The following is a 26692-nucleotide window of genomic DNA, read 5'->3' as shown; positions in this document are numbered from 1 at the left end:
TCTATGTTTCCATATGATAGTACTGCCTCCCTTTTACTGAAAGCATAACAGAAAGTAAAAATTTCGACCTTACTACTGGTAATCTATGGAATAATTTCGTCAAGCCAAATTTCCTTCTCTGTCGATTTTTTTTAATATACAGTGTTTTTTAAACATGCATATTAAAACACTGTATATTTATTGCATTGCAGGATTATGAATTGGACTCCCTTGCATGACTTGCTTTTATGCCAGGAAGTAATATGTGTCAACCCCTACAGTGCGAAAAAAAAATCTTTGCAGCGTAGTGCATTGTGGCAAAGAATTGCAGATAATCTGAACGTAGTTAAAGATCCACACTTTAATGTGGAAAAGAGATCTGTTCGTGATCATATTGGTATCCTAGTGCAGCGATTTAAGAGACAACAAGCACAAGAATTGAGAGAGAGTGGAATATCACCCGAGCATACAGAGCTTGATGCTGCCATCGAACAAATCATAGCTTTTGAGGAATCTGCTGACACTGAACAGCAAGAAGCAAATGATGAAAACAGGGAGAAGCTACAGGCAGACAGGAAAAAGGCAGAGGATGTGCGGAAGAAAGCGATGGAAACAATGGGAGAAACAAAGAAAAGGAATTCTGAAGAAGAAACTACTCAAGCAAAGAAGAGCCGACGGAATGGAAGTGGGGCAGTGGAATACCTGAAAGAAAGAGCAGATCAAGAGTTGGCATTTAAAGGACAAGAGCTGGAGTTGAAAAAGAGAGAGAACGAGAGGCTAGAAAGTCTCCAAACTCAACAAACACAGATGTTCAAAGCCATGATGGACCAGCAACAGCAGCAAACTCAGGCCTTGATGTCTATAATAGAAAAACTTGTTCGCAAGTGACTTTCAAAGAGTGACTCATTGGAGTAGTCATTAATGTTGTGTTGTTGTTCTTATAACTTAGGCCTTGATGAAAAGCTTGCTCACAAGTGACTCGTTGGGGTCCTCATTAATATTGTGAACTTTTATTTTTCTTAACAAAATATTTATTGTGTTACATCTTGATTAATTCATTTGATACTGTTAAAAGCCTTCCTTTTGTAGGAAAAAATTGAAAATTGTAAACCTTATTATTGATTAAATACTCTAACATGTTACTGGTGCTGCAACCAATTGGGCACTAGATTGAACCATAAGAAAAAACACCAATCACAGCTTCTGGTTACTTCATCTTGCCCATCTGATTGTTTTTTCTTTCCAACATAACAAACATTCCTAGTGTTAATGGTTTGCTTGTGACAACGGCATGTTGAAACCTGTTATACATTTTGCACAATAATTATAGGTGCTGAATATAATATTTTGAAATTTCAGTTCGGTATTGTTGTGAGTATACTTGCCTTCTTAGAAAGTACCACAGTCTTTACTCTTTACTTAATTAATTAAGCAAAATAGTCCTCTACTGAAGGAGGATCAAAGTCAAAGAACTGAGATGTGGTGTTTCCATAGAGGCAAGTCAATGCATTGTGTAGAAGTGAACACACGATATACATTTTGCCCACTTGACTAAGACCAATCTTTAAGTTCTTTTTGAAGTCCAAAAATTTGAAATAGTTTATTATGTCACCAAATAGCCACTCAACAGAGGTGCGAACAGCACTCATCGAACTGTTGTAAGCTTGCATCTGTGGAGTTAACACACGATGTCGGAAAGGTGCTTGCAGGTGGACCCTAAGAGGATATGCTGGATCCCCATAAATACACATTGCTTCTCCAGTAGTAGAGAAAGCATTCATCTGGAGGCAGTCATACAGGTGGGACTCTCCTAGCATTGCTGCATCATGCTTTCTTCCTTCTGTTGAGCAGAAAACAATTAACCTCTCTAAAATACATTGTTATACATGAGGTAGTAAGTGACAGGGTCGAGGGTGGAGTACTCTGGGTGGGTGGCAGGGGTGGATCAAAGATCTTACGAAAGGGGGGGGGGGGTGTCAGTCAGTATGAGTCAATACGGGGTCCAGGGGGACATGGCACACCTAGAAAGTTTGAAAATGTACATTATAAATAAGGTATTTTCAGCATTTTCACCCTCTCATAGAGGGGGGGGGGGGGGGGAAGGTTGCAACCCCCCTCAACCCGCCCCTGGGTGGTGAGTGACAGGATCTAGGAGGACTGCGGTATAAGCCAAAAACATTTAAAGTTCACTGTACATGCAGTACAATTAGCATAATATGCTTCATTAATTGTATTTAATTTGGAACAGTAAGGAGTGACTCACCTACTGGCCCATAAAGATGTGCAATTAGGCCATTTGGAACAACAACAGATTGGAATTTAAGACTATGCACACGCTTATGCCCGTTGTAAACCACTCTTTGGTGTTCCCCTGGTCGAGAAATAGGGCGGACAGTTCCATCCACGAAGCCAAAGCAATTTTGTAATGGTGCTCCTTTGTTGGAAATTACTTGCGCATAATTCTCCAGCTTGATGGGACTTAAGACGTTTGGATTCCAATCCATGATGCGCTGTCCGTGGTTGTCGTAGATAAAATCCATCACAGTGTTATTGATCATGCACAATTCTGGGACTGGCCTTCCAAAGATGGGTATCATGTCGGAGAAACGACAGGGGTAGGCAAATCGCTTCAGCAGGATGCAAAGGCCTTCTGTTCCCTCGCAGACTGTTCCTTGCTCACACGTGAAGACGGCAGGAATGTCAAGTGCATCTACTAGTCGGGGAATATGGTGTTTTTCTACTCTGAAGTTAGCTTTGCACTCGGCTTCATTCTTGTCTGGTAAATGAAATCTAGGATAGTCTCCGTAGGGAAAATCCAAATTATCTGACGTATATTCTTCATGAAGCAGTAAGAACTCGATATCATCTATAAAGCCACTTGCATGACTTAAAAACAACGCTTCTCGAATTTCTCTGAAAGAAGCCATGACTTCCAAGTTAGGAAAACAGCTCGCGTTGTCGCTGGCATTCAAAACAAATTCTTAACTTGATTTTCCCGCCACGAACGCCATACGCTCCCCCCAGGCCCTCTTCGACCATCGCGTTCTTCATGGTGTCCGCGTTCCTGTATCTTAAAGACTCAAATGTTTCAGAGGGTGCAACCTCAACCTTTCCCAAGGGAGCAGGCCCCTGTACCTTCCTAGCAAGTAGACACCTTCAGCGCTCACTTCGCACCTCACTGCGTGAACAGTCATCTCCATCTGGTACATGTAGTTGTACTTTTCAGGATAGATCCGGTACTCTCAAACACTACCAGCCCTGCAGGCTTACTATGTAGTGTTCCTAAAGTACATATGAAGGCGTGTGCGGAATAATTATAAAAGCCCTACATGTAAGTGACTTTTGATGTAAGGTCAAATCTCCTTTTTTTTTCACAACTGAATATACGGCAATTTGGAAGGAGAATTTGGCAATTTAACAAAAGTCAATTAAGGGTTTTTTCCAGGTACCCCTTAATATGTACAGTGTATCAGATGAAAGAATGTGTATGTATACCTTGTACAGGTTCTGCTACAGCTGCGACTTGTGCCTCATTAACTACAACAGCAAAGAGTAGATTGAAGTGAGTGTCATGCTTTTGGGGTCTATAACTTTTCAGAGCCAGTGAGGGAAGTACCCAACCCCATTTCATACAGACGGCCTCCACCTGGTGGTTCCACTCTGCCCTTACCCTAACCTGCAAGCAAGCCCTCTATTTGGTCTCATGCGAGATTTATCAGGAACGTGAACGACAAGTGAGGTGAAATCCACAAAATCTAGCATTAAATTTATTAGACCAACATGCATATTCCCCTCACTGTGCTTGTACATATTTCTCACTCTACTCAATGAGAGAATTTGCCAGTTTAAACATCAAGGAATCTTTAATCTGTCTTTGGTGATCATTTCCTTAATTATTGTGGCCTTTTATTTTAATTGTTTAATTATGTCAGATTAAGCAGTGATTCAATATTGTGAGGAGAAATTTGGTGCTGATGACTGTTGGGGCTTAACCCTTTAACCCTTAACATCAAAGAATGAATTCTCCTATCTTGTTCCCATACTTTTCTTATAAAAGTAATGGGGAGACGTTATTCAAATGTCAAGAAAATTCACCTTACAGTAGGTGATTACATCCTTAATTCTCATGACCTCAGGGGTTGAATAAGCATTGATATTACAAGGAGAAATTTGATGCTGATCACTGTTAGGGCTTGAAGGGTTTTAAAAGTATTTAAGTAATGTTTTGGTTTATCAACAGATTTGATCACTAAAGGTAAATTGGCCACAGTATTAAAGGAGATTCAAGTGCTCAGATGATTTGAGTTAATTGCCTTTCGTCAGAGATTGTTTTTTTGCTTCTATCTATTTTCCTTTCTACTCCCCACCAACACAGCACCACAGTTTCTTTTGAAACCAACCCCCAAACCTATTAATTTTTGTTACGTACAATTACATCAACAAGTACAGTGTACCTTTCCTGGATTATCAAGCTCTACAGGGTTTTTAAGTTTGTTTTGACTTGTGATATGACCTCCATCAGAAAATCCAGAGGTCAGATAATATTTCTATTTTTAAAGATATCAGTGGATCGATAATACACATACCTAATTCCTTAAGTTGTCTTATCTTGGCTTTTTTATCATTGAGTACGGCTGCAAACTGCCAAAAAAACAAATGTTATATAGTCAATGGCATAAATATTTATATAGCGCCAGTATCCTTGCAGTTCAAAGGCACTTTACAAGTATAACTTAACAAAATAAAAACTTAACTAAATTATAGCACAAGTATATGAGGAAGCAATGGTCATGTTGTGGTTGAAGCAGGTTTTCTACTTTCACTAATACTTTTGAAATGGCCTTTTGCAGGCGAGATCACTCCCAGTTTGTTTTAATTTTTAATATGTTCTTTCTTCCTCTTTTATTTTTGGTAAACATGTTTTGTCCTACTCAAGACAGTTTGCACATGGTATAATTTATGATCAATAATTAAATTAAAGATTCTGAAACAGTATTTTCTTAGCATGCAGCTCTTAAGCCTGTTATTAGGCTACCCTATTAAACATGTACAGACCATGTTATTTTTTATTATGTAAGCAATGTGTTAGTAGCTCTGAGCCATTATTAGAGTTGTCACAAAACAGAGGAGAAGTATTGTGTGACGACCCTAATTACAGCTGTGGAAGAGACTTTCTTTTGAAAAGTTGCATGTAGATACAGTGTAATTGTGAGTGTCTTTCATTTATTGATTCTTCCACCTGTAGTTCAAACATTAATGAATTTCGTTCATATATTTCAACACTTCCAGTGGAATAAGACAGTTAACTAAAATATCTAATAAACAATGATTATTTTATATAAGCACTGCAGTGCTAAATGGGGAAACTGCAAATGACTAAAGCGTGAATAATGCAAAAGAAAACTCATAGAGGACCTTTTCAAAGAGATCTTTCTCCATTTCTTCTTTGTCTGTCACACATTTATCCAAAAGCTGAAAATGAAAAAAAAATGTTAAATTGTACATTGGATATAAAAAAGCTCAATTTCCAGACTATGCAAACTTTCCAGACTAGAATTCTGGAATTTGCCTAAATTTACTTTACAAAAGAAACTTAAATCAAGACTTATGGAAATTCTCATAAAAAAATGATGACTATTTTGAGATCATTCAAATAAGCAATGTAATAAATAAATGTAATACAGTACCGTGCAAAACCAAGTTGACAGTCTCGACTCAAAAATCGGTCCTCGAAGTTATTGAGAATCAAGTATCAAGGCTCTAGGCTCAAGTTTTGAGTATCGAGTATTGGGATGCTTAAAGAATTTTCCGAGGATCTTAATGACAGACAGGAAACGGTTAAGTTCTGTATTTTTTTCTGTCTCCTTAATCTCCTTAAACTTACCAGTCTTCACAATGTCAGTTATATCTCATTTTTACATCTTTCCATAATCCTTAATATTTAAATCACATGTAGTTTATCTTTAACTTGTTACTTTTTCAGCTAGTGTTGTATTAAATTTAGTTACAATTTTATTTACTTGTAACTTTTTTTTCTTCTTCCCCCACCTCAATTAGCCAGCTACATGGGGATGGAAGAAATTTTGTATAATAACTGTATCTAGTGTGTTAAGATAAAGTGTTGTTGTTGTTGTTGTTGTTGTTGTTATGCATGGTTAACTTAATTACAATACTAATTACATGTGCTTTAAACAAAAACATCAACAAATGAGATTTCCATGCTTATTACAAACTTGTACATCTGAACAAAATACAATAAGGATACATGCACATACATACATTCATGAAATCAATGCACTGTACCAATTTGTACAGTACTGTATAGAAATTTTATTTGTTAATTTTGTCACAGGTTTATAGCTCTACATGGCATGCATGCATCACAATTAAAGTATATACATATATATTTTAAATGATTAGCAATGATCAAAATTACAAACCTTCAAAGCATCTTTTCTTTCTGAAGAAAGCCGAGCATTGTCTGATCTTAAGAGCGAGATTTCTTCCTAAAAATAGCACAACAAAGTAACACTGACAATTGTTTTGTGATCTTGTTTGACCATATCATGGTGATGGGTACTAACCTGTATATGAACTTACTAGCTGTAATCATGTTATCACTTGTCAAATGCAAGATTAAAATGCTTGAATGTATAAGTGCAAGTACAAAATGAATTTCTAAAAACCCAAGTGTTTAATGTTATGAAAAACAAAAATTAATTCCGAGCGTAGCGAGGTTAATAAATTTGTCGGGCCGAAGGCCGCGCTCGGGAGCTAAGCCGTGCGAATTCGAGCCGAACATATATTTATATATATGTTGCCGTGAAGGTGTCTGTGCTGTTGCCTGGCAACAGTGCGCAAACAAAGTATGAATGACGTCAGACTGTCTGGCGTCGTCTGGAAAAAATTTGCATACATCGGAAAAAATATGCGTACATGATCAAATTTCAACTGCAATGTTCATCAATATTCACTGGATACAGAACTATCTCTCCAGAATCTTTTCCCTTTCTTTTAGAAATCTTTTTTGTGAAAGATTGAATTGAAGAAATTACACGATTTGTGGCCGCGGTAAAATAATTTTCCGTGGGAAATAAATTCATCGAACACGACAGTGCTGCACGCCCGTTGTACATTACGTCGCGTCAGAAATAGATTTTCAACCGCAAACTAGCCCGTGGAACTACGAAAAGACCATGCTCATAAAAAAAAAATCCTATGCCCCTTTTAATCTCCTCATTTGATGCTACAGTACGAGTAAAGAGGGTTTTCCACCCAGCCCCAGCTTCGCGAAGTTTTGCGAGTCACGTATTTCTAGTATAACTGGACTTCAAACTTTAATGTAACTTCATACAATGAATTTAAATTTTTCATCATCATCATTAACGTCGCATCAACATCTACATGTAGCTCAAGCTGGAATTTAGTAAATCTTCAATTGTTTTTTTTTTTTAGTAGGGAGGAAAACTAGAGAGTCCTTTGAAAAAAGGGTGATGACCAGTAATCAATTTAATCCACTTATTAAATTAATTAACAACTAGCCTGGAATCTACATAAGTAAATCCAGGCCACAAGGGTGGAAGGCGATTACTCTAAGTACTGCATCTTCCCTGTTCCTGCATTGTACTGCTCCTTACATGTACCAATAAAAATATTTGCAAGAAGATGGTGAAGAAATGAATGCTTTAGATCAAACTTTTATTATACATATCCACTACTTAAAGATACTACATACATTTCAAATCTATGCTGTAATTTGACCCGCAGACTATTTATTGCGTCAGAAACTAACGGTTCGGTCCATGTTGATGTTGTGATGTACACAGTAAGGCTCAAATTTTTCGCAAATTTGATCATGGCTTACAGTCTAAAAACTCAGAACCAACTGAACCAATGTATGGATGATTTCTTTTCTCCTAGTGGTTTGAAAGTTCAACAAAAAGATATCAACCATGCTTCTTGAGTTTTTAGTAGAAGGAATTTTAAGGTTATTCATCAAATTCATAGACCTTGAATCTTGGAGGGGAGGGGGGGGGGGATTTAAAGTACTCCTTAGAATTTTTGGTGGGGTTGTGTGGCTTGGTTCTCCAAACCCTGAAACTCTATTTCAGACTGAAAGATATAATTAGTTCTGGTACCCTCATTCAGACCAGGGGTGAGTTGCATAAAATTTAACGTCGGGTGTAACTGCTAAGGTCAGACCTTCATCCCAGTCACATTCAGTATTTTAACATCTGATGATAGCATTTACACCTGCCGTTAAGTTTTATACAACTCGTCCCTGGTCTCTAAAATAACAGACCAAAATGGTGCAATTATCATACATGTACCCCAACACTCCACCCCAAGCTTATTCAGACCTGGCAGGCCTCTATAAAATCAATACCCCATTTTCAGACCTTGTTTCAGACCAAATGGTGCAATTATCATACATGTACCCCAACACTCCATCCCAAGCTTATTCAGACCTGGCCTCTAAAATTCATACCCCATTTTCAGACCTGTGCTGTACAATGTACTTGGCATGTGGGAAAGACTAAAATATTAATTATTTTGTGTCCACCTAACCGCGTAACTAGGACACTGCATGACCAGGCTGTGTTTGTGGTTCATTAACTTTATTATCAGTAGTTACATTAAATATTGTACCTTCAGCTCTGTCATCTGATCAACTGCCAGATCAAAAATGTTTGTCATTAAAAAAACACTGTCATCAACTTTAGACAATGTAAGTGAGCCCAGCTGAAACTAAAAATACAGAAAGTAGACATTAGTATGTAGTTCATTACAGATACACGTAGCTGATAAAAATCTAGAAGAAAAAGAAGTTTAGGAGAGAGAGGTTAACTCGAAAAATGTTCAAAGTAGAAGCACCTACATGTACATGTAGGTGACAACCAATTTATTATTTAATGCTAAGATGGAAGATGTGCTTGAAAGTCTGTGATAAATTTATATAATTTGGTACTGCACAACAAAGTAACAAACAGTACAGTCTAATGCTGGAGAAACCTTGGAATTCATGATTCAGGAACTGAACAAATCAAGTTTTCTTCACATCCATTCCCCCAAAAATTCTGAAAATTCCAGGTGAAGATTCGGATGGAATAAATTTAAAAATTCCTGGAATAAATGTCGGAATTTTGGATATACCTCGCAAAGTTGTCCTAATGTCCTGGAAAAATTGGAACATATGGAAAATTTCATTCCATTTGGCAATTTCTACTTGGGTCCTGAGTTTCCTGGCATACATGTGAGCTGATACCCTTATTTTTGAATGGAATGGGTTTGTTTTCAAGTTGGTTGCGGTGAACTAGAAAATGCCGTTCCATTCAGCACCTAGATGTTTGAAACTTAAAACTGGAACAGCTGGCCAATGAAGCCTCTTATTGTTTACAGCTGATGTTATGGGGGAACCTGCCCCCAGGACACCTGCTATGAATTAGCTGAATGACAAAACAGAGATTTCATAATCATCTGAGTAATTTGTACTTGTACCTTAACACCATCTCCAATGTGTTTCTTCCAAGAAAACTGTAGAAAACAACAACTGAAAATATTATTTGTGAGCTGATAAAGTCCAAGCAGTTACCAGTATGTAGCATGACACTGAATGATACAACGTACAGATTCTATGCTGTGGTTCAAAATTAGCCTTAGTTTCAATGTTATGTTCCTACTACTCTTGGCTGTTGAAATGTATGATAATGGATGGAAAAAAATATATTTAACCAAGGACAAAATTGAACCACAACATTTACAGCAATCGATATCAGTCATACAACTAATCAATCAAACCCAGTCACCCGTAACCAATCATTCATTCAATCACTTGATCAACCACTTCCTTGAGAGTACACATTGTCAATCAACCAATCAAGATTATTGATGGGCCTGCTGGAAAAACAGCATACGTGATGATTTGCTCTTAGAACCCAATTTTCTCCAAATTCGATCTAATTTAGCCAGCCAACAGACTCAATTATAATTTTGTTAGAATAAGAAACATACAGTGTACATGCACAGTATATCATGTAGTTCTGTAACCATTTTGAATTTGAGAATCTTTTGTGGTATCTGCTAAAAATTTCAAAAAACAAAGGAAGACCTGATGTGTGATCGACTGATTTCGTTTGTTTGACTTTAAACAGAGAACAAAAGAATCATTCTTTGCATTACTTGCTTCTGTTGGTTCAGTTCTTAGTGATACAATTCCTCATATTCAAACCTTTAAATCTCAAAAGCAATACACGGAAACACATTCCCAGTATGATAACCAGTCTGTAGGCAAAATCAGAGTGAATTTAATGGAGAAATATGGATTCTAAGATTAAGTCATCCTTTTCCCCTTCTCAGACTCTGCAGTCCTCAGCTTGCTTGCAGGCTAATTTTCTTTTGCAGAAAGCTGAAGCACGATATTTGTTGTTGTAAATTTTACTCCTCGTTTGTAAACTACAGCTGTATAGGTAAAAGTGTACCAGTTTCAGATGCTACCACTTGGTATAGCCCACAATTAATGGCACTGTAGTCCCAGGCCAATCAATCAATCAATCAATCAATCAATCAATCAATCAATCAATCAATCAATCAATCAATCAATCAATCAATTAATCAACTAATCAATCAATCAATCAACTAATCAATCAATCAATCAATCAATTAATCAGTCAATTAATCAAATATTAATATCTGAATGAATGAATGAATGAATGAATGAATGAATGAATGAATGAATGAATGAATGAATGAATGAATGAATGAATGAATGAATGAATGAATGAATGAATGAATTATTTTAGTTAAATAATCAACCAATCAATCAGTATGTGCAACTGATTTTATTGTAAGTCTTCCAACCTGTAAATTTGTCCCTTGAGGCTTGGCTTGGTAGACAAAATTATCCTGACTCGTTGTCTGCCCTGTCAATGCTCTGCCTGTCTGTGCAGCAAATTCAGTAATGCTCATATCCACAGCTTTTGCCATTGATTCCACTGTCCATGAATCAACTGAGTTTAATATGGCACGAAAAATCAAAGGAAACGTAAATGAGATGAAAAAAGTCTGTCAAAATGTGCACTGACTCCTTGCTTGTTAGTACAAAAAGTAAGTTTATTAATGATGAAAGTAAAATTGAACAGCAAATTGGTCATCAGTGCCGCCGCCATGTGGGGCTCGAAATTTACTAGTTTTAAGATCTGCCGCTTCCCAGGCATATATAAGCCTCTAACAGGTTATGTGCCTGTTTACTAGTAGATGAATTGGAATATTTCTTTCACAGAAAAAAAACTGCTAGGGCCGCTGACTGAGGAGGACAACCCGCTCAGCACTGCGATTTTAGACTGCGAGAGATTGAAGAAGATTGAGCTGGACCAAGGAAAAATTCTAGCAAATATTTTATCAGTCTATGGTAAAGCAAAAGTTTTGGTTTTCCTTTTTCTCACAAGCGATTTACAATTTCGATGTCTTAAACATTATCTTACTGTGCCGTTTACCTGTTTCCCGCCAAACTTGTTCTCCGTTACATACCGCCAGATCGAATCCATCTTTGCCGTCTTCACATAGATTCGTAAGGAGGTAATATTTGACATCCCCACATTCAATTCTGGTGAAAGTCTGCTGCATTTTAAGGTTCTTAAGTGACTAAAATGATGATTGCAAACCCAAGAATCAATCGATCTTGTTCATAAGAACTGACAGGCGCATTTTTAAATTCCCACAGGAGCTGGGCACCACAAATCGTGCTTGCCTGAACTCGTCTAATTACGAATGTCACGAAATATTCAAATGTTTTTTTGTTGCATTTTCTTTCCTCAACACGTGTGTTAAATTATGATTAATTGCGTCTAATTCTTTCCTATACTATCATTTCTTCATTTGTGATAGACCTACAGTACATGTATTTAGGGTGAAAATAAGTTTGCCTACGTCAGTCTTGCTGTGTCACGCAATGTTGCATAATTTATAAATTTATATTTTGACTCTCAAACACTCCGGCCATCTTTTCGTCGACGCTACATTTCATTTCTTTCGTTCGAGCTGAGCGGAGAAAAGTTAACAGAACAGTGTAAAAAATATGGCCAATCTTTTTGCCATCGCTCTTGCCGAAAACAAACAGGTTTTTCAGCCCGGTGAAACCATTTCTGGCGTTTTGCTTCTCAACACAGACAAAGAGCTAACTTTGCGAGGCGTTCGCGTTGAACTGCACGGATTGGGACATGTGCGGATTCGCTCTGGAAAAGTAACGTACGAGAGGAAAGAGACTTACTTAGGATTTCAAGCAATTTTACTTGGAAGAGGTAAGAACTTAGATTTCTTAGACATCTGTGTCCTGCATGTCTGGTTTGAAAATCAGGTTGATGTGAAATTCAACATTATTCATGTGCATGTACACCAAGTCAACCAAAATAACAACAAACGCGACTGGTTAGGAGAGGATGGTAAGCCGGTTTGGTGGAGAGAGGGATAGGGCGAAGGTAACCCTTTCCTCCAAAATGGGGGTTGTGGTACACATCTTTTAATCTTCTGTTTCACAAACCATATTTGACCATAGTTGACATAAAGTAAATTGTATGTAGGTGAAGGGAAGTTCTTTTCCTGCTTGCTGCCCCTTAACCCTCCCCCTTCCACCCCCTCCCCCCCCCCAAAAAAAATAGCGTAAAATAAAATGAAACGATCAGAAGTTTAAGACATTACATTTTTAAATGCAGACACAAAAACTTTACCATTAAAGCATCTGTCTATCTGCATGTTCATACATGAGGTATGTCCAGGTTTCTACTAAGCCTCAGCACCCACCCCACCCCTAGCACTCTTTTCAGTACTACCCTCCTTATGGTCCCAAACACCTGCATCAGCTAAAAACACCATTCCAGTTGAAAGCTAAAGAAGGCGGGTGTCAGAAAACACAGGATTTATCCAAAACCATGGGCATTTCTTAAATGTGTGTAATTCTGCTGTAGGCTATGACTTAACCTTTTTGGTTTGCTTGATTTTATCCGGAATATTGGTTGATTACTCTAAATGTTGAATAACCAATGTCAAGAGGGATCCTTTAAATGTTGCCTGAATGTCTTAGCTGACCGACAAGATTGAAAGAGCCATATCACATTCTAATGAATCAGGCCGACTGAAAAGTGAGCTCCTTTAAATTCAGAGTGATTCTAAAGGATTTCGAAACTTCTGAAAACTTTCAGTACCTCTCCCTACGTTCGGGCTGCCAAAATGCGTATATAATTTGCAAGAAAACCTCGAAGACATTATTCTGTCTCGGAGATGTCTCTACCTTGAGGCTAAAAAAACACTCGTGTATTTATTGAAGCCTGTTTTGTGCCAGCGCAAAGATTGAAATTCACAGGTTTATGCCTTTGGCGAGTCTGAAACGTTTCCGGTATATGATATCGCACTGAGCACATTTCCGGTTTATGCTCGGTGTAAAACAAGCTACTTGGCGTGCTGTAAAGTAAGGAATGGGTTTAACTGGACTGGACTGGACTGGAGTGGATTTATAAAACATGGATTTGTTGTTGCTAGGTGTTACGTGGCGTAAATCACTGAAGAGCCGCTTGGGGTGGGGAGGAGGGCAGGCATAGGTGGGGGATTTCACAGCAATTGTCTGCTCCACTCTTGTCTGCTCCTAATAGAGATTTTATACAATTTAACTGGACTTAGAGCAAATTTTCAAAAACGTTTAGAACGGAGACCTGTACAAAGGGACAAAACATCAAGGAAGAAAAACTAGAACTTCAAGTCAATTCACGTCACGCGTGACCAGTATTTCCGGGAATGAAATGAACATTCGAATTTCTCTTTGTAATGTCCGACATGTGAATGGAATGTTGAACATTTCTCTGGAAATCTTTCCAAAAAGACGCATTAACAGAAAAAAAAAGATTCAAAATACTTCGGAAACAATTGTTATTCTTCAAATACTTAACGCTGTAATCAGGTGTGTAATGTAAAGAAAATTCATAGCTTTATACCGTCAATAAACTAGGGAAATTTCTACGGGACTCTGAAATCTCGTTAGCGATGTTCAAAACGGGTCTCTGTAAGACGCAGACCGGATGGCGGCGGATGGCGGATGGCGGATGGCGGATGGCGGATGGCGGATGGCGGATGATAAAATGCGGATAGTAAAATGCGGATGGAAAAATGTGGATAATAAAATGCAGATGACAAAAAAATTAAAATAATAAATAAATTGATTGATTAATTAATTAATCACAAATTTCCCACATTTTTTCTTTATGTATCGTCGGATCCGAAAAAGAGAAAGCACTTTCATCGAAGAAGAAGTACTTTTTGATCGGGATCCATACTTTTCAAGTTAACATCACCACTACAGTTCTTTTTTCCCCCATCTTTATTAGTAACTAACATTTAACAAAGAAAACTACACTACTACCACTACAGTACTTGATCGACACACCACCCTACCCTAAATAGTTGTCAATTTTGCACCAAGCGTTTGTACGTGCACGGCACCTGTACGTAGAAAGGCTTGTTTAATAGCGTAAGTAATAGCTCGAGTGAATGAACCGCGCACCTGGGTTAACCGATGTCTAAGTTGCCGGAAGGCGATGCGGATTTGGGCGGGTCTCTGTAAAACGCAGACCGGATGGCGGCGGATGGCGGATGTCGGATGGCGGATGATAAAATGCGGATGGAAAAATGCGGATGACAAAAAAAATTAAAATAATAAATAAATAAATAAATAAATAAACAATTTCTTACGCCAAATTTCTTTCAGAAAATTATGTAAAAATTACGTGAAAATTAAGTACTGATTCATGCCGAAAGACTTACGCTATGGCTTGACCGTTTGTTATATGTTATGAAGTTGCACTAGGAAATAGCCGGAACAAATTTTTCTAACCGCTTTGCTTGACTTGAGGCGAGGGTACATCTGAAAGCTGTTTTTACGCCGCTTAAAATCGATTTAACGGAAATATCTCGCTCGCGTTTCAAGCAATACAAGAACCTTTAGCTCATAACACAAATCAATGTTTGATTAGTTAAGATTTGATGTAGTTTTAAAATGAACTAACCGGCAAATCAAGTAAGTTATTTTGCTTACGATATACTGTCTACGTGCGGGTCTAGGGGTAAGCTAAGCCTTCAGTGACCGTGTAAAACATTGATAATAAGATTTACCTCGACAGAAGCCGGAAGACTACAACTAAAATGCTACTATCGCAATTTTGTAACATGCATTACAGTCAACCCAGGTCACGCGTGAAAAGTATTTCCAAGAATGAAATGAACATTCGAATTTCTCTTTGTAATGTCCGACGTGTGAATGGAATGTTGGACATTTCTCTGGAAATCGTTCCGAAAAAGACGCATTAACTGAAAAAAACATTCAAAATACTTGGGAAACAATTGTTATTCTTGAAATATTCAATTAAAATGACATGTAAATTTCAAAACTCCGTTCAAATTTCAAAAATATCGTTCACGCGTGACCTGGGTTGACTGTAAAACCCAACAGCTATAAATAATCCCTACCATCGTGGGCTGGACCAGCATTTTCACCATACATGTACAGTGAACACAAAAAAGGTTAACAAAAATTGCCTGACTTTAAAAAAAGGTTGAAGATCGATTGAGTTTAATCAATCATTAACTTAACTCACTTCTTCCAAACAAAAGTTGGCTGGCCCAAATCCGCATCGCCTTCCGGCAACTTAGACATCGGTTAACCCAGGTGCGCGGTTCATTCACTCGAGCTATTACTTACGCTATTAAACAAGCCTTTCTACGTACAGGTGCCGTGCACGTACAAACGCTTGGTGCAAAATTGACAACTATTTAGGGTAGGGTGGTGTGTCGATCAAGTACTGTAGTGGTAGTAGTGTAGTTTTCTTTGTTAAATGTTAGTTACTAATAAAGATGGGGGAAAAAAGAACTGTAGTGGTGATGTTAACTTGAAAAGTATGGATCCCGATCAAAAAGTACTTCTTCTTCGATGAAAGTGCTTTCTCTTTTTCGGATCCGACGATACATAAAGAAAAAATGTGGGAAATTTGTGATTAACTAATTAATCAATCAATTTATTTATTATTTTAATTTTTTTGTCATCTGCATTTTATTATCCGCATTTTTCCATCCGCATTTTACTATCCGCATTTTATCATCCGCCATCCGCCATCCGCCGCCATCCGGTCTGCGTTTTACAGAGACCCGTTCAAAACTCACTTGTAAATTTCAAAACTCCGTTCAAATTTCAAAAATACCGGTCACGCGTGACGTGAATTGACTGTAACTCTGTATAGATTCAGTCCGTGCAATAAACGATTGGTTGTACGGTCCGTCACTCAGGTCGTACAAAGTCAGCAGACGGACTGAAAAGTCGTGTACGGAAATATAAGGACGAAGCCGGATGAGGTTCGTAAGGATCAGTATTCGTGACGCAATGTCTAGAAAATTTACGGATGCCACGTACGGTATACGCAAGTATCAGGATTTCCGGTATTACAGGTGTGGAGAATCAAACGTATACTCTTCATCACACAGTCTTTTATATACATCGGCATCCTTCTTGGTCAGTATATACGGGCTCGTTATACTACTCTGTATTTGTTATCTCATTCAGTGATTCAGCGACAAGCTTCTAAATTCCTCGCTTCTGTCCTGTTCTCTGAGAAACGTCTACCCTAAAATGACTAATCTTGTCTCGTGGCTGATTTTGAGACAAAAATGTTTCCACAGTCCGCGGTGTACCGTAGAATTGTTGATACTCGGATCACGTTCAAACAGCCTCAATCCTTCCTCAATCCATGCTGTACCAGTCCAGGAATCGTACTGGCCCAGGCCGGAAAGATACTCGGGGTATTCAAAACGGCTTACGCCCCACGAAACAGATAGTACCAACAAATAAATGTGCTCTACTAATTCAAAGACTGTACCAGATCTTAAGTGTGCTGGCTGGCACAGTATAAACAAATTTTTAATAGCGGAATCTGTATCGCCAACCTCGAGCTTTCCCGTAGTGTAGATTCCTGATTAGAGCATCCGAACAGTAATGCGAATGGTTGTTGTTGTTGTTGTTGTTGTTGTTGTCGCTTGCTTTTTTTGAGGGCCCGTCGGGTAGACAACACCTCAACTCCACTTTTTTGTTCTTCAGGTCCTTTCCAAAGTGGAAACGACGTAACGCTTCAACCCGGCAACTTCTCGTTTCCATTCCAGTTTCCTCTGCCTCCACACAGCCTGCCGACATCATTTGAAGGTACTTACGGTAGCGTAAGATATTGGATCCACGCTGTGGCTGACCGGCCTTGGAGAACTAACCTCCAATTTGACAGTCCGCTGTTTATTGTCGAGCGTGTGCAGATCAGGGACCCTGCTTTATTGGTAAGTGAGCGGCTGGACTGAAAAACGCAAGTAATTTCACGAGTTAACGAGAAGCTAGATTCAAATTAATTTACTCCAACGAAACTTAGTTCTTTAAGCCTTGTGTTTCTTCTGTGGGGTTCGTCTGACTTCCTATTTTGAATTTTTATTTGGATCCGTGACTGTAACTTTTAAACATTTTACTCCACTGTAAGGACAGTAAATTGTTCAAAATTCAACCCAGCTTATTGATACTGAGAAGGAAAAAATACACAACGTTTTCTTCATATTGTACCCTCTTTAAGCCAGGCCCAAAGAGCGGATCGTTTTACTCATTAGATAAGTCAGTAGCCAGTAGACAAAATATAAAAACGTTTCCTTGCGGTTGCTGCTGGGTGGCTCCGTCGTCTTAGCCAGTGGATTAACTTATCTGAAATTTTAAGAACCAGCCCAGGCAGGTAGGTAGGTAGGTAGGTAGGTAGGTAGGTAGGTAGGTAGGTAGGTAGGTAGGTAGGTAGGTAGGTAGGTTGGTTGGTTGGTTAGAAGGAAGGAAGGAAGGAAGGGAGAAAGGACGGATGAAGGAAGGGAGGGAGGATGGAAGGAAGGAAGGAAGGAAGGTAGGAAGGAAGGAAGGAAGGAAGGAAGGAAGGAAGGAAGGAAGGAAGGAAGGAAGGAAGGAAGGAAGGAAGGTAGGAAGGAAGGAAGGAAGAAAGGAAGGAAGGGAGGGAGGGAAGGAGGGAGGGAGGGAGGGAGGAAAGTAGCTAGGATAGGTAGCTAGGTAGGTAGGTAGGTAGGTAGGTAGGTAGGTAGGTAGGTAGGTAGGTTGGTAGGAAGGAAGGTAGGTAGGAGGGAGGAAGGGAGGGAGGGAGGAGTGAGCAAGGAAGGAAGGAAGGGAGGTCGTTTGTTTCTTAATGGTACCGAAAGTAGGTACCCATTTACATAGGTAAAGCTAGCATACCATCCATAAGGGAGTAGTAATATTCCTAGTTGCTTCATGCTACTGTAAGTAGATTAACCTCCGATCCCGAGGACCACTCGCGGTTCGTCTGCCATTTTACCTGTGAGACTGATGCCTAATGCACCTTTCGTTTTTCCTCAGGGACCAGCTGTGAAAAACGAGGACCGCACGTTGGGACTTGTCTGCTGCCCGGCAGGCCAGCTATTTGCTAAGGCCCGTATTGACCGGAGTGCTTATTGTCCTGGTGAGGAGGTCAAGATAACTGGCCATGTCAGCAACCAGAGTAGCAAACAGGTCACGGGTACCGAAGTTCAACTTATTCAAAAGGTGGTTTTTAAGGCGCCCCATGGTAAGCGAGAAACAAGTCTTTCCGTCTTTTACATTCCCTTGGCATGCACACTTCAGGTGGAGCACAAGGCATCCACAGTTTTGCGCCATTCGGTCCAAGTCAAACCCATTAAACGCAGTCTCGGTCACATGCTTTTGTGGTTTCCCTTTTTAGAGATCATTGACCAGCAATAATTCTGAAAAGGGCTAAATACAAAACGATGTATGAATTTTTTTTTTTCCCAAATTGAAGCTTAATTATTTCCCTGCCCTGCCGTCCAATTTAACTGCAAAACGTAGCAAGAACATGTCCAGGACACCTAACAGTGTTAAGTCCCCGTTCGGGAGCAGGGCAGACTCGGAGTAGTAACGCATTTCTCTTAGGAATAATAGGACGGGCGAAACGCAAGAATGCGCTTAAATGTCGACTCGTACGAAAGGACGCAACGTTCGGAATCAGGCGATTGTCACACGCGCTTGTGGTTGTCGCCGCTTTGATTTATTACTATCCCTGAGACCAACAAGACAGTTCCCGTAGTCTAGGAGTGGGTGAGTGGTGTTTGTGGCGGTAAAACTATCTTTCTGTGTATATTGGATGCTGTGTGCCTGAAGCGTCAATTTGAGTACAGGTTTGATGACACGTGATAATTTTACCCGCGAAAATTTGGCAGGCCAATTAGGCACTCTTTTTAGAATTAACTATGAACGTCTATTCTCCTCACCGTTCTCTATATATTTCCTATAGTAGTGGTTGGGAGAATTCATTGTTCCCATCAAGACGGTTTATCTTAGGTGATCAGTTCTTATATTCTCACGACCTGCGTGTTTTATTAAGTAGTTGTATTTTTTTTAAAGGACAAGTCATTGAGTCTTTAATTTGACGAATTTGATCCATTTTCCTACCTGTGACACCGCCAGTATAAAAGGCCACAGATTAAGAAATTGTAGCTGTCTCAGTGACAGCGGTGTTTAATAGACACTGCTCCAAAATGGCGGCCGAAAACTCAATTAAGTTAAAACTAAAAAGGGCTACCAGCACTAGAATGAGCATTATTTTACTTCAGTAACCCTGCAAAGTTTCAGCATATCAGGTGTAATATCAGCTGAGGAAATGTGAGATGAAAAATGAAAAATTTACAGGCGTTTGTATGACTGGGGGTATGTCGTATACCCCCAGTCATACAAACGTAAGTAAATATGTCAAATTTCATCTTACATTTCCTAAGCTGATATAACACCTAATATGCTGAAACTTTGCAAGTTTACTAAAGTTAAAGGTGCTCTTTCCAGTGCTGGTATCAGTTTTTCATTCAGTTCAATTTTTACTCATTCAAATCTGTTCCCGCCTTTTTGGAGAAGGGTCTATTGAGTGTCGTAAAACCAAACCCAAAATAATTACTTTGGCGAGTCGCAAAGAATGCCAACAACACAATAGACCAATCAGAGCTCGAGGCAAATACTGTATAGGCGTCAAGCGCGGGAAAACGCATGCGACCATGTCACCATTAGTTTTGGTTTGGCTTCCCATTGGTTAAGAAAGTGTCGCGAGTTTTCTAAACCAATTACGGAGCGTGGTATTGCAAAACCAAGGCAAAATTGAAATTACCCTTTACAGTCAATTAAAAATGCTTTACCGCGGTTACCAATAACACGCGACCTACGGCATTCAAAAGAGTCGGATAAAGTTGCGTTTTGGTGGACGTCAATCAAAGAAAAGCCGTTGAAATTATGTTGAATTCTGGACAAGATTCCAAGGTAAACCTGTAAGAAACTAAGAATTTTACCTCGCTAAGAGAAGGTAAACTTGATTTAAATTGATTCTCCAGCCAGATCAAGTGCAAATAAAAGGTATTTTTGAATTAAAAATTTCGATTTTCACTGCACGTGATGATTTGCTCACTTGCACGCATCGCTGATTTAATTGTCAGGTGTAGCGATTTCAAATGTTTCATAAAAAAATACGGCTTCGTCTAAATAATGCGCACTTTTTAGATAACCTGTCTTGGAAAGCAACTTTCATAAAGTTTACCATCCGTCAGCGATAAAACTGTCAATTTCTTCGTTCTGTTGCCTTGAAATGTTCTTAGAAGTCAAAATAATTTCAACGGCTTTTCTTTGATTGACGTCCACCAAAACGCAACTTTATCGGAGACTTTTGAGGCGATAGGTCGCGTGTTATTGGTAACCGCTGTAATTCTGTGGTTGTATCAATCAGTCAATGTTTATTTTATAATATATCATATTGTGGCTTGCTTGCCCCGCAAACAACTACAGCTAGTCGTGGCGGAGCAAGACGAACACAACGTTTTACATGGTATCACAGATTTATAACTCAGATTTATAGTGTTTCACAGTAAATGTCTCATTCTAAAAGAAGAACCCGTTATCTATTCAATTTAGATACCACACGCACAGTCACAGAGAAGCTGTACGTCGTCAAGAACGAGCGTGGACTTGCCCCGGGGGAGGAGAGCGATATTCAGTTTGAGTCGTTCACCATTCCCTCAGTTCAGCCTACGACAGAGGGGTTCGGCTGCATCGATATCTCTTATAAAATAAGGGTAACTATGGGAATATTTATTTTATATCACCAGTTCGGATGTATGGTTGATACGATTCTCCCAGTTAACCAAAAAATACCGCTCTCCTAGTCAAAACCGACTGATGATCTATAAGCAAAGACGATCACAACAGCGTCTCTGTTTTTTAAGTTACTGATCGGTGTAAGAAGTTGATGAATTCTTGAGTATTTATTTTATTTTTATTTTATTTAATTCAATATTTATCCAGGGGCATCCAATTTAGCAGAGCTAGTTTAAATGGAGCCCTGACACAGTACAAGACAAAACATTGAGACATAAAAAAACTAGACAAATAATTAAGTTATAAATGCAGCATGTACCGCAGGCGTTATTGCTTAAGATTAGTTTTAAACTCACTGAACGCCTCTACCTGTCTTATGGTTCTCGGGATGGTGTTGTAAGTTCGAGCGCCGTTCATTCTGAAGCTCCCCTGATACTTATCAGTTTTTTCGAAGGGAGAGCGCAACAAATCACGGCTTCTGGTGTTATAGCCATGGTAAAGATGCGCGTGCCTAAACTCTGACAGTAAGTACGAAGGCGCTATTCCGTGAAGACATTTATGGACTAAAAGGCATTTGAGATAATTTCTGCGCGCTTGTAGGTTGGGCCAACCAAGTGTTGATTTTAACTCCTCAGCCCCGACTGATCGACCTTCAATAATGCATGCAACACGTCTATTTAGCTTATCTAGGTAATCTTTGCTCCCAGCACCCAACTGTCCCAGACAGGCGAACAGTAATCAAATAATGGCAAAACTATAGTATTGTAGAGCATTAGGCAAGTTGGCTTGGGGAGAACCTTACGCGCTCGACGCAGAACACAGTACATTTTAAAGACCTCAAAATAAACATTGTTATGAAAGAAAATGTCTTTGATACGTCAAATTTCTGCGTTTCCCGCAGTTCCTCGCATTAAGAAACAAAGACGCTGGTCTAAGTAAAGCAGGGGTTATTAACAAACTCGTGAAATTCGCGAAAATTTGTTGCGACAAAATAGTATCGTTATAAAAGTACTAAATTGCTTTCCCGCAAGTGGAAAGGCTTCGAAGGAACCCAGTAGAAAGCTATGTATTACTAAGTTAACCAGACTGATTTCCTCTTTCAGAATATTTATGTTTTGAATTTTCATTTCAGTTTGTTGTGCGTGTGGCGAGAGCTTTCAACACAGATATCGACTTTCCGGTCATAATAACTACGGTACCGCCCTGTGCTCAGCCTTCTATCGACCCAGTTCTGAGTCAGCAGATCTACAGAGCTCTTGCAAATTATCTGGTGTCACGTGTTTCCGCTGAATTAGCCAATGATGATACTGCTGAAGAGGAGGCAGAGCCGGGAATGGGCCGAGTTGTAAGCGATCGATCAGGCGCGCAAGGCAATGCCGGTAAGTTTAGTTTACGGTGGGCAACTGATGGTTTGCATGTGTGTGACGTCATGGTGGCCATGCTGGTGTACAGGAACATTTTTATGCACAGCTTCCATTTTTATGCATACTGCATGTATGAACAAATTTTCTTTTGTTTTGCACACCAACATGGCGGAAATGCAATCCACTTATAGGCCATTTTACAGTTGTGTGCTTAGTGACCTGATCTTGGATTGGAAGCGAGGCTGCGGTGACCTTGTTTTGATACAGACCTCACTGCTTTTCACATGTAAATGCAAACTAGTTAGCATAAGAACAGCGTGATCTACATGTGAAAAGCAGTGAGGTTGGTATCCAAAGGTCACCCCCAGCCTCGCTTATAATCGAAGATCAGGTCACTTAGCACACAATTGTAAAATGGGCTATTAACCTTTAGTTATCAATTCTGTTGATAAACCTTGCATTCGTTTCTACTCGCCACTGACGCAGTACCACAGTTTCTTTAGAAACTAGCTCGGTTATATATTAGATTAGTATGTGGTTTGGTTCTACGTGCCGATCAATATTGGAGCAATAAAATGTTGCTTGCGCTGGTTCAAACGGCGGCAGAAATTTTCTGGTTTAAAAACCAAACAGTTAGTGGTCCAACAATGAGGTTCGCGCGTTGAATCGATGACTATCAAAGAATAATCAGCAGTGAGAGAACCATTCAGAAATAGACAACGTTATAATTCATTAATGCTGGAACTTTGTTTACTTTCAACTGCCCAGAATTGGACAAAAAAGTACCGGTATATCTTCCGGTAAATTCAACAAAATCGCGGGAGAGCCACCAATATACCTTTGTTGAAGGACATGTCACTGAGTATAAAATGCTGATTGTCTCTGTTCTTGTTTTGGTTTAGGCTCACAAGCAACTCCTAACATGCAGGTCGAGAATAGCGAGAGGTCTGGATCCGGATCAGGCAAACCATATCAGTATTCAAGAATTGTATAAAATGTTGCATTTTTTTGTGGGCTCTCCGCGAAGCGGAATGTTGTTATCTGAAGTTTCTTGCTCATCTCCTCCACTTGGTGTAAGGTTTATTTTTTATTTAAGGGACCAAAAAGAAATAGAAAAGAAAAAAGTATTTAACACTACCTTAACTGCCAGCCGTCCAACCTGTGGAGATGTATATTAATATAAAGTAGTTCCTCTTTTAGATCCTTGGGTGTTTTAAAAAGCTCTTTAAAAAACAGAATTTTTACAGCAAGTATTTACACTGAATTATTTGTTTTGTTTCCTACCAACACACTTTAAAAAAGCTATGCTCCTCGCAAATATTCAAGGTTCTTAGCATTTTCTCGTAATGTCTTCGTTTGTTTGTTAAAAACTATTGAAAAGTTTTGTTCTTTGTAATTAATTGTTTGAGCAAAACTCGTGTTTGGTTTAATTTGTTAACAGAGTTGATAACTGAAGGTAAATTGGCCACCGTAAAGATATTTCAGTGACGAAAGCTAACGCTTGAAACGTCAGCACTCGAATATCTTTACTGTGGCCAATTTATCTTTAGTTATCAACTCTGTTGATAAACCAAGCAGTCGTTTCTATTTCCCACCGACGCAGCACCACGGTTTCTTTAGAAACTAACCCCCTCATCCATGATTAAAAGTAAGTCGAACACTCAGGTGATCACTGAACACAGAGGAAAAGATTAACGGTAAAAGTTATCATAGATAACTAAAACTAAAAACGTACTACTTAATGTCAGTAGTTTTAAAAGTCGGCAAGTTACGTCTTGGGCGTATAAAATTCACTTATTTAATACAGTATGCCCACGTGAAGTGTGACGACTGATGGCGGAAATATTAATGAACAGGTTTATCTTTTAATTAAATATCTTGTCTTCTTCAAATACTACGAACAGCTTTTCTATTTTAACTATCTAATACCTCCAAAAGGGGGATTAATAGAGGATGAGGGAGCTTAAACGGGGTGCACTGCAAACAGAGCTTGCCTATTTAATTAAAAGTGACAGCGTATACGGAGAGATATTTAGGGGATCCATCTCTCCTGTTCGCTTGAGGAAGCTTATGAATTTAACATCTTAAGGCTTTGAAATTTTCTAGCGTACACGTTCGGCAACGAAAAATTTCCGCTTATTGGTGACAGATCTAGAGTTACAAAGGGGAAAGGATAATTAGCGAAATGACAGGACGGCAGTGTTGAATTTGTTTATAATAATCTATCATGGAAATAAAGGCGAGGTGAGAATTAACTTCAATGATGTGAACAAAATGATATTTCCATCAGTTTTAATTTGTAATCAGTTTCATAGAGAGAAAGGATATTTATTTAGACATCAGACTTCCAAACGGGGTTGGGGAGGGGAGAGGGAGGGCATTTTAGAAGGCAAAGGGACTTAAAAAGAAAGGGACGACTATAGAGATATTTTACGTCATTACAAATTATAGATTGTAGTAAGGATAGTGCATAACCCTTCATTGCAAGCAATGTCAGTTTTCAGTCCATTTTCTTGGAGTCGCCGGGTGTGTTATCTACACCGGGATTTTAATCGTCTTCTGAGGCCAGAAAACTCTAAACCTGTTAAAAGATATGGCAATGAAACCTACCCCCAGTTGTTGAAAGAGCGGACGACTTTACCCACTGAAAAAAATGTATCGGTTGGAGTACATTTAATCCGCTGCATAGCGAATTACCCCCTGCATGGATAGTTTCTGAGATAAATAGGGAGGAGGGGGGAGGGGGGGGGGGGGGGACGTAGAAAACGAAAACAATCCCGAAAATCCGAAAATAATCCAAAGTTATTATCTGGAAATTCGGTGTGGTTTGTTAGCCAAGGGTGAAAGGTACTCTTGTTAGCTCGTAAATCGACAACGTAAACAACAGCAACAGCAACAAACTTTATTTACATGTCAATAAACTCTTAGGTTGCGTTCGATTGACCTTATTCCGGAATAAGTATAAGCGGAATAGCTGTTAAATTTCTCTTTTAAGAAATTTGGGAGGCCAATTTTGCAAACTATCGCTGACAAATGAGAATTTAAGAGTCCTGTCCGTACTCCAGTAACTCCCAAAACCTTTTGTCAGTGAGGGATTTCTTGTCATCATTGTATGTATTCCTATTTCGGAATAGGGTCAATCGAACGCACCGTTACAGTTTTGCAAAAGCATAAAGCTAAACAAAGCATCAGCATTTGGATAAAGGAAACAAGCTAAAATTAAATATCATTTCTGAGTCACAATGGACTGAATAATGATCTAACAAGCTAGCTGAGAGTACCAGCATCAAGATTTATTTACATGACAATAAACTCTTACATTTTTGCAGAAGCACAAAGCTAAACAAAAACACAATATTATTATAGTAATTAACGGACTAGACCTAGCTAAGTAATTTAAAACTGAGTCACAATGGACGGAATTCGTATTGATCTAACAAGTGAGCTAAGGCAAGGGGAGATTGACTTCGTCGTCTCACTATATTATTTATTGAAATAATGAGGTATTCACGTTTTGTACTACTTAACTTATTGATATCTGGAAATTGATATCGTATGCTATAATACATTGCACCTTTCAGTAATGAGTAAAAATTACGACTATAGGAAAAAAAGTGAATTTCAGTTGATACTTGTTTTCATTGGATCTACATAAAGCAAAGAAGCTACTCTTTCTATAATTATTTAATTTGTTCACTTTCGGTTATAATAGACTGTTTCATAGATTCACTAATTTCATTTACTATTTATTCAACAATAAACTACGCCAGACAGATGAATATTCTTAATTCTGTTTTAACTGATTCGTCAGAATATTCTGGCTTCCTGGATTTTCAAGACTTTTCCGGCAACACGAGATACAGTTGTTTCCTTTTTCTGGAAAATGAAACTGCTATACATTGCTCAAGGAAGGTGCCCAAGTTTTCTGGACGTTCAAGGACTGAGTCTAGTTCTTAAACCCAAAACAAGTCTATCAGGTTAAAACTAAACTCGAAATTGCTTAATCCAAACAATAAAGTCAGTGAGTTAAAAAAAAAAATAAAAAAAAAAAAAAGAAAGAAAGAAAGAAAGATATTCGCACCTCCCCGAGACTGATATGCCTGGATACCCCCTCCCGGGTGGGGGAAGGCTACATTTGCACTTTTGGTGA

General features: G+C 38.8%; 4 protein-coding genes and 1 long non-coding RNA gene across 7 annotated transcripts in view; 2 read left to right on the top strand and 3 right to left on the bottom strand.

Moving 5' to 3' along the window:
- LOC146469816 (uncharacterized) overlaps positions 1-1121 on the top strand; it is a 1760-nt gene extending 639 nt beyond the window's left edge. For both annotated transcript variants that reach the window (XM_085122827.1, XM_085122828.1), the window contains one exon: positions 192-1121. In XM_085122827.1, the coding sequence (XP_084978953.1) occupies positions 192-867 (676 nt within the window). In that variant the 3' untranslated portion in view covers positions 868-1121. The remainder of the gene's footprint in view (positions 1-191) is intronic.
- LOC146469814 (DNA repair protein XRCC4-like) overlaps positions 1-11693 on the bottom strand; it is a 16623-nt gene extending 4930 nt beyond the window's left edge. The window contains exons 1-8 of one of the 2 annotated variants that reach the window (XM_085122822.1): positions 11472-11693; positions 10837-10985; positions 9478-9513; positions 8629-8727; positions 6420-6485; positions 5395-5451; positions 4566-4620; positions 3475-3516 (exon numbers count right to left, since the gene is read on the bottom strand). In XM_085122822.1, coding sequence (XP_084978948.1) covers positions 3475-3516; positions 4566-4620; positions 5395-5451; positions 6420-6485; positions 8629-8727; positions 9478-9513; positions 10837-10985; positions 11472-11601 — 634 coding nt within the window. In that variant the 5' untranslated portion in view covers positions 11602-11693. The remainder of the gene's footprint in view (positions 1-3474; positions 3517-4565; positions 4621-5394; positions 5452-6419; positions 6486-8628; positions 8728-9477; positions 9514-10836; positions 10986-11471) is intronic. The other variant, XM_085122821.1, reaches the window with a different exon arrangement.
- On the bottom strand, positions 1261-2982 carry LOC146469815 (uncharacterized). Its single transcript, XM_085122820.1, has 2 exons — positions 2243-2982; positions 1261-1819 (listed from the first exon to the last, which is right to left on the bottom strand). Exons 1-2 carry the CDS (start codon positions 2904-2906, stop codon positions 1407-1409), a joined length of 1077 nt encoding a protein of 358 aa, XP_084978946.1. The 5' UTR covers positions 2907-2982; the 3' UTR covers positions 1261-1406.
- A 111-nt stretch (positions 11694-11804) lies between the features above and the next one.
- LOC146469813 (arrestin domain-containing protein 3-like) lies at positions 11805-24237 on the top strand. Its single transcript, XM_085122819.1, has 6 exons — positions 11805-12275; positions 17105-17331; positions 18410-18617; positions 20996-21156; positions 22311-22557; positions 23445-24237. Exons 1-6 carry the CDS (start codon positions 12053-12055, stop codon positions 23534-23536), a joined length of 1158 nt encoding a protein of 385 aa, XP_084978945.1. The 5' UTR covers positions 11805-12052; the 3' UTR covers positions 23537-24237.
- A 1192-nt stretch (positions 24238-25429) lies between these two features.
- On the bottom strand, positions 25430-26343 carry LOC146469812 (uncharacterized). The gene is made up of 2 exons (XR_014867143.1): positions 25689-26343; positions 25430-25465 (listed from the first exon to the last, which is right to left on the bottom strand). It is a non-coding gene; the product is annotated as an uncharacterized LOC146469812 (long non-coding RNA).
- Positions 26344-26692: the final 349 nt, after the last annotated feature.

This window comes from Pavona decussata, unplaced genomic scaffold (assembly GCF_977016875.1).
Source record: "Pavona decussata unplaced genomic scaffold, jaPavDecu1.1 SCAFFOLD_117, whole genome shotgun sequence".
NCBI lineage: Eukaryota > Metazoa > Cnidaria > Anthozoa > Scleractinia > Agariciidae > Pavona > Pavona decussata.
The sequence above is the reverse complement of the archived record's forward strand: the minus strand, read 5'-3'. Positions and strand labels throughout refer to the sequence as shown.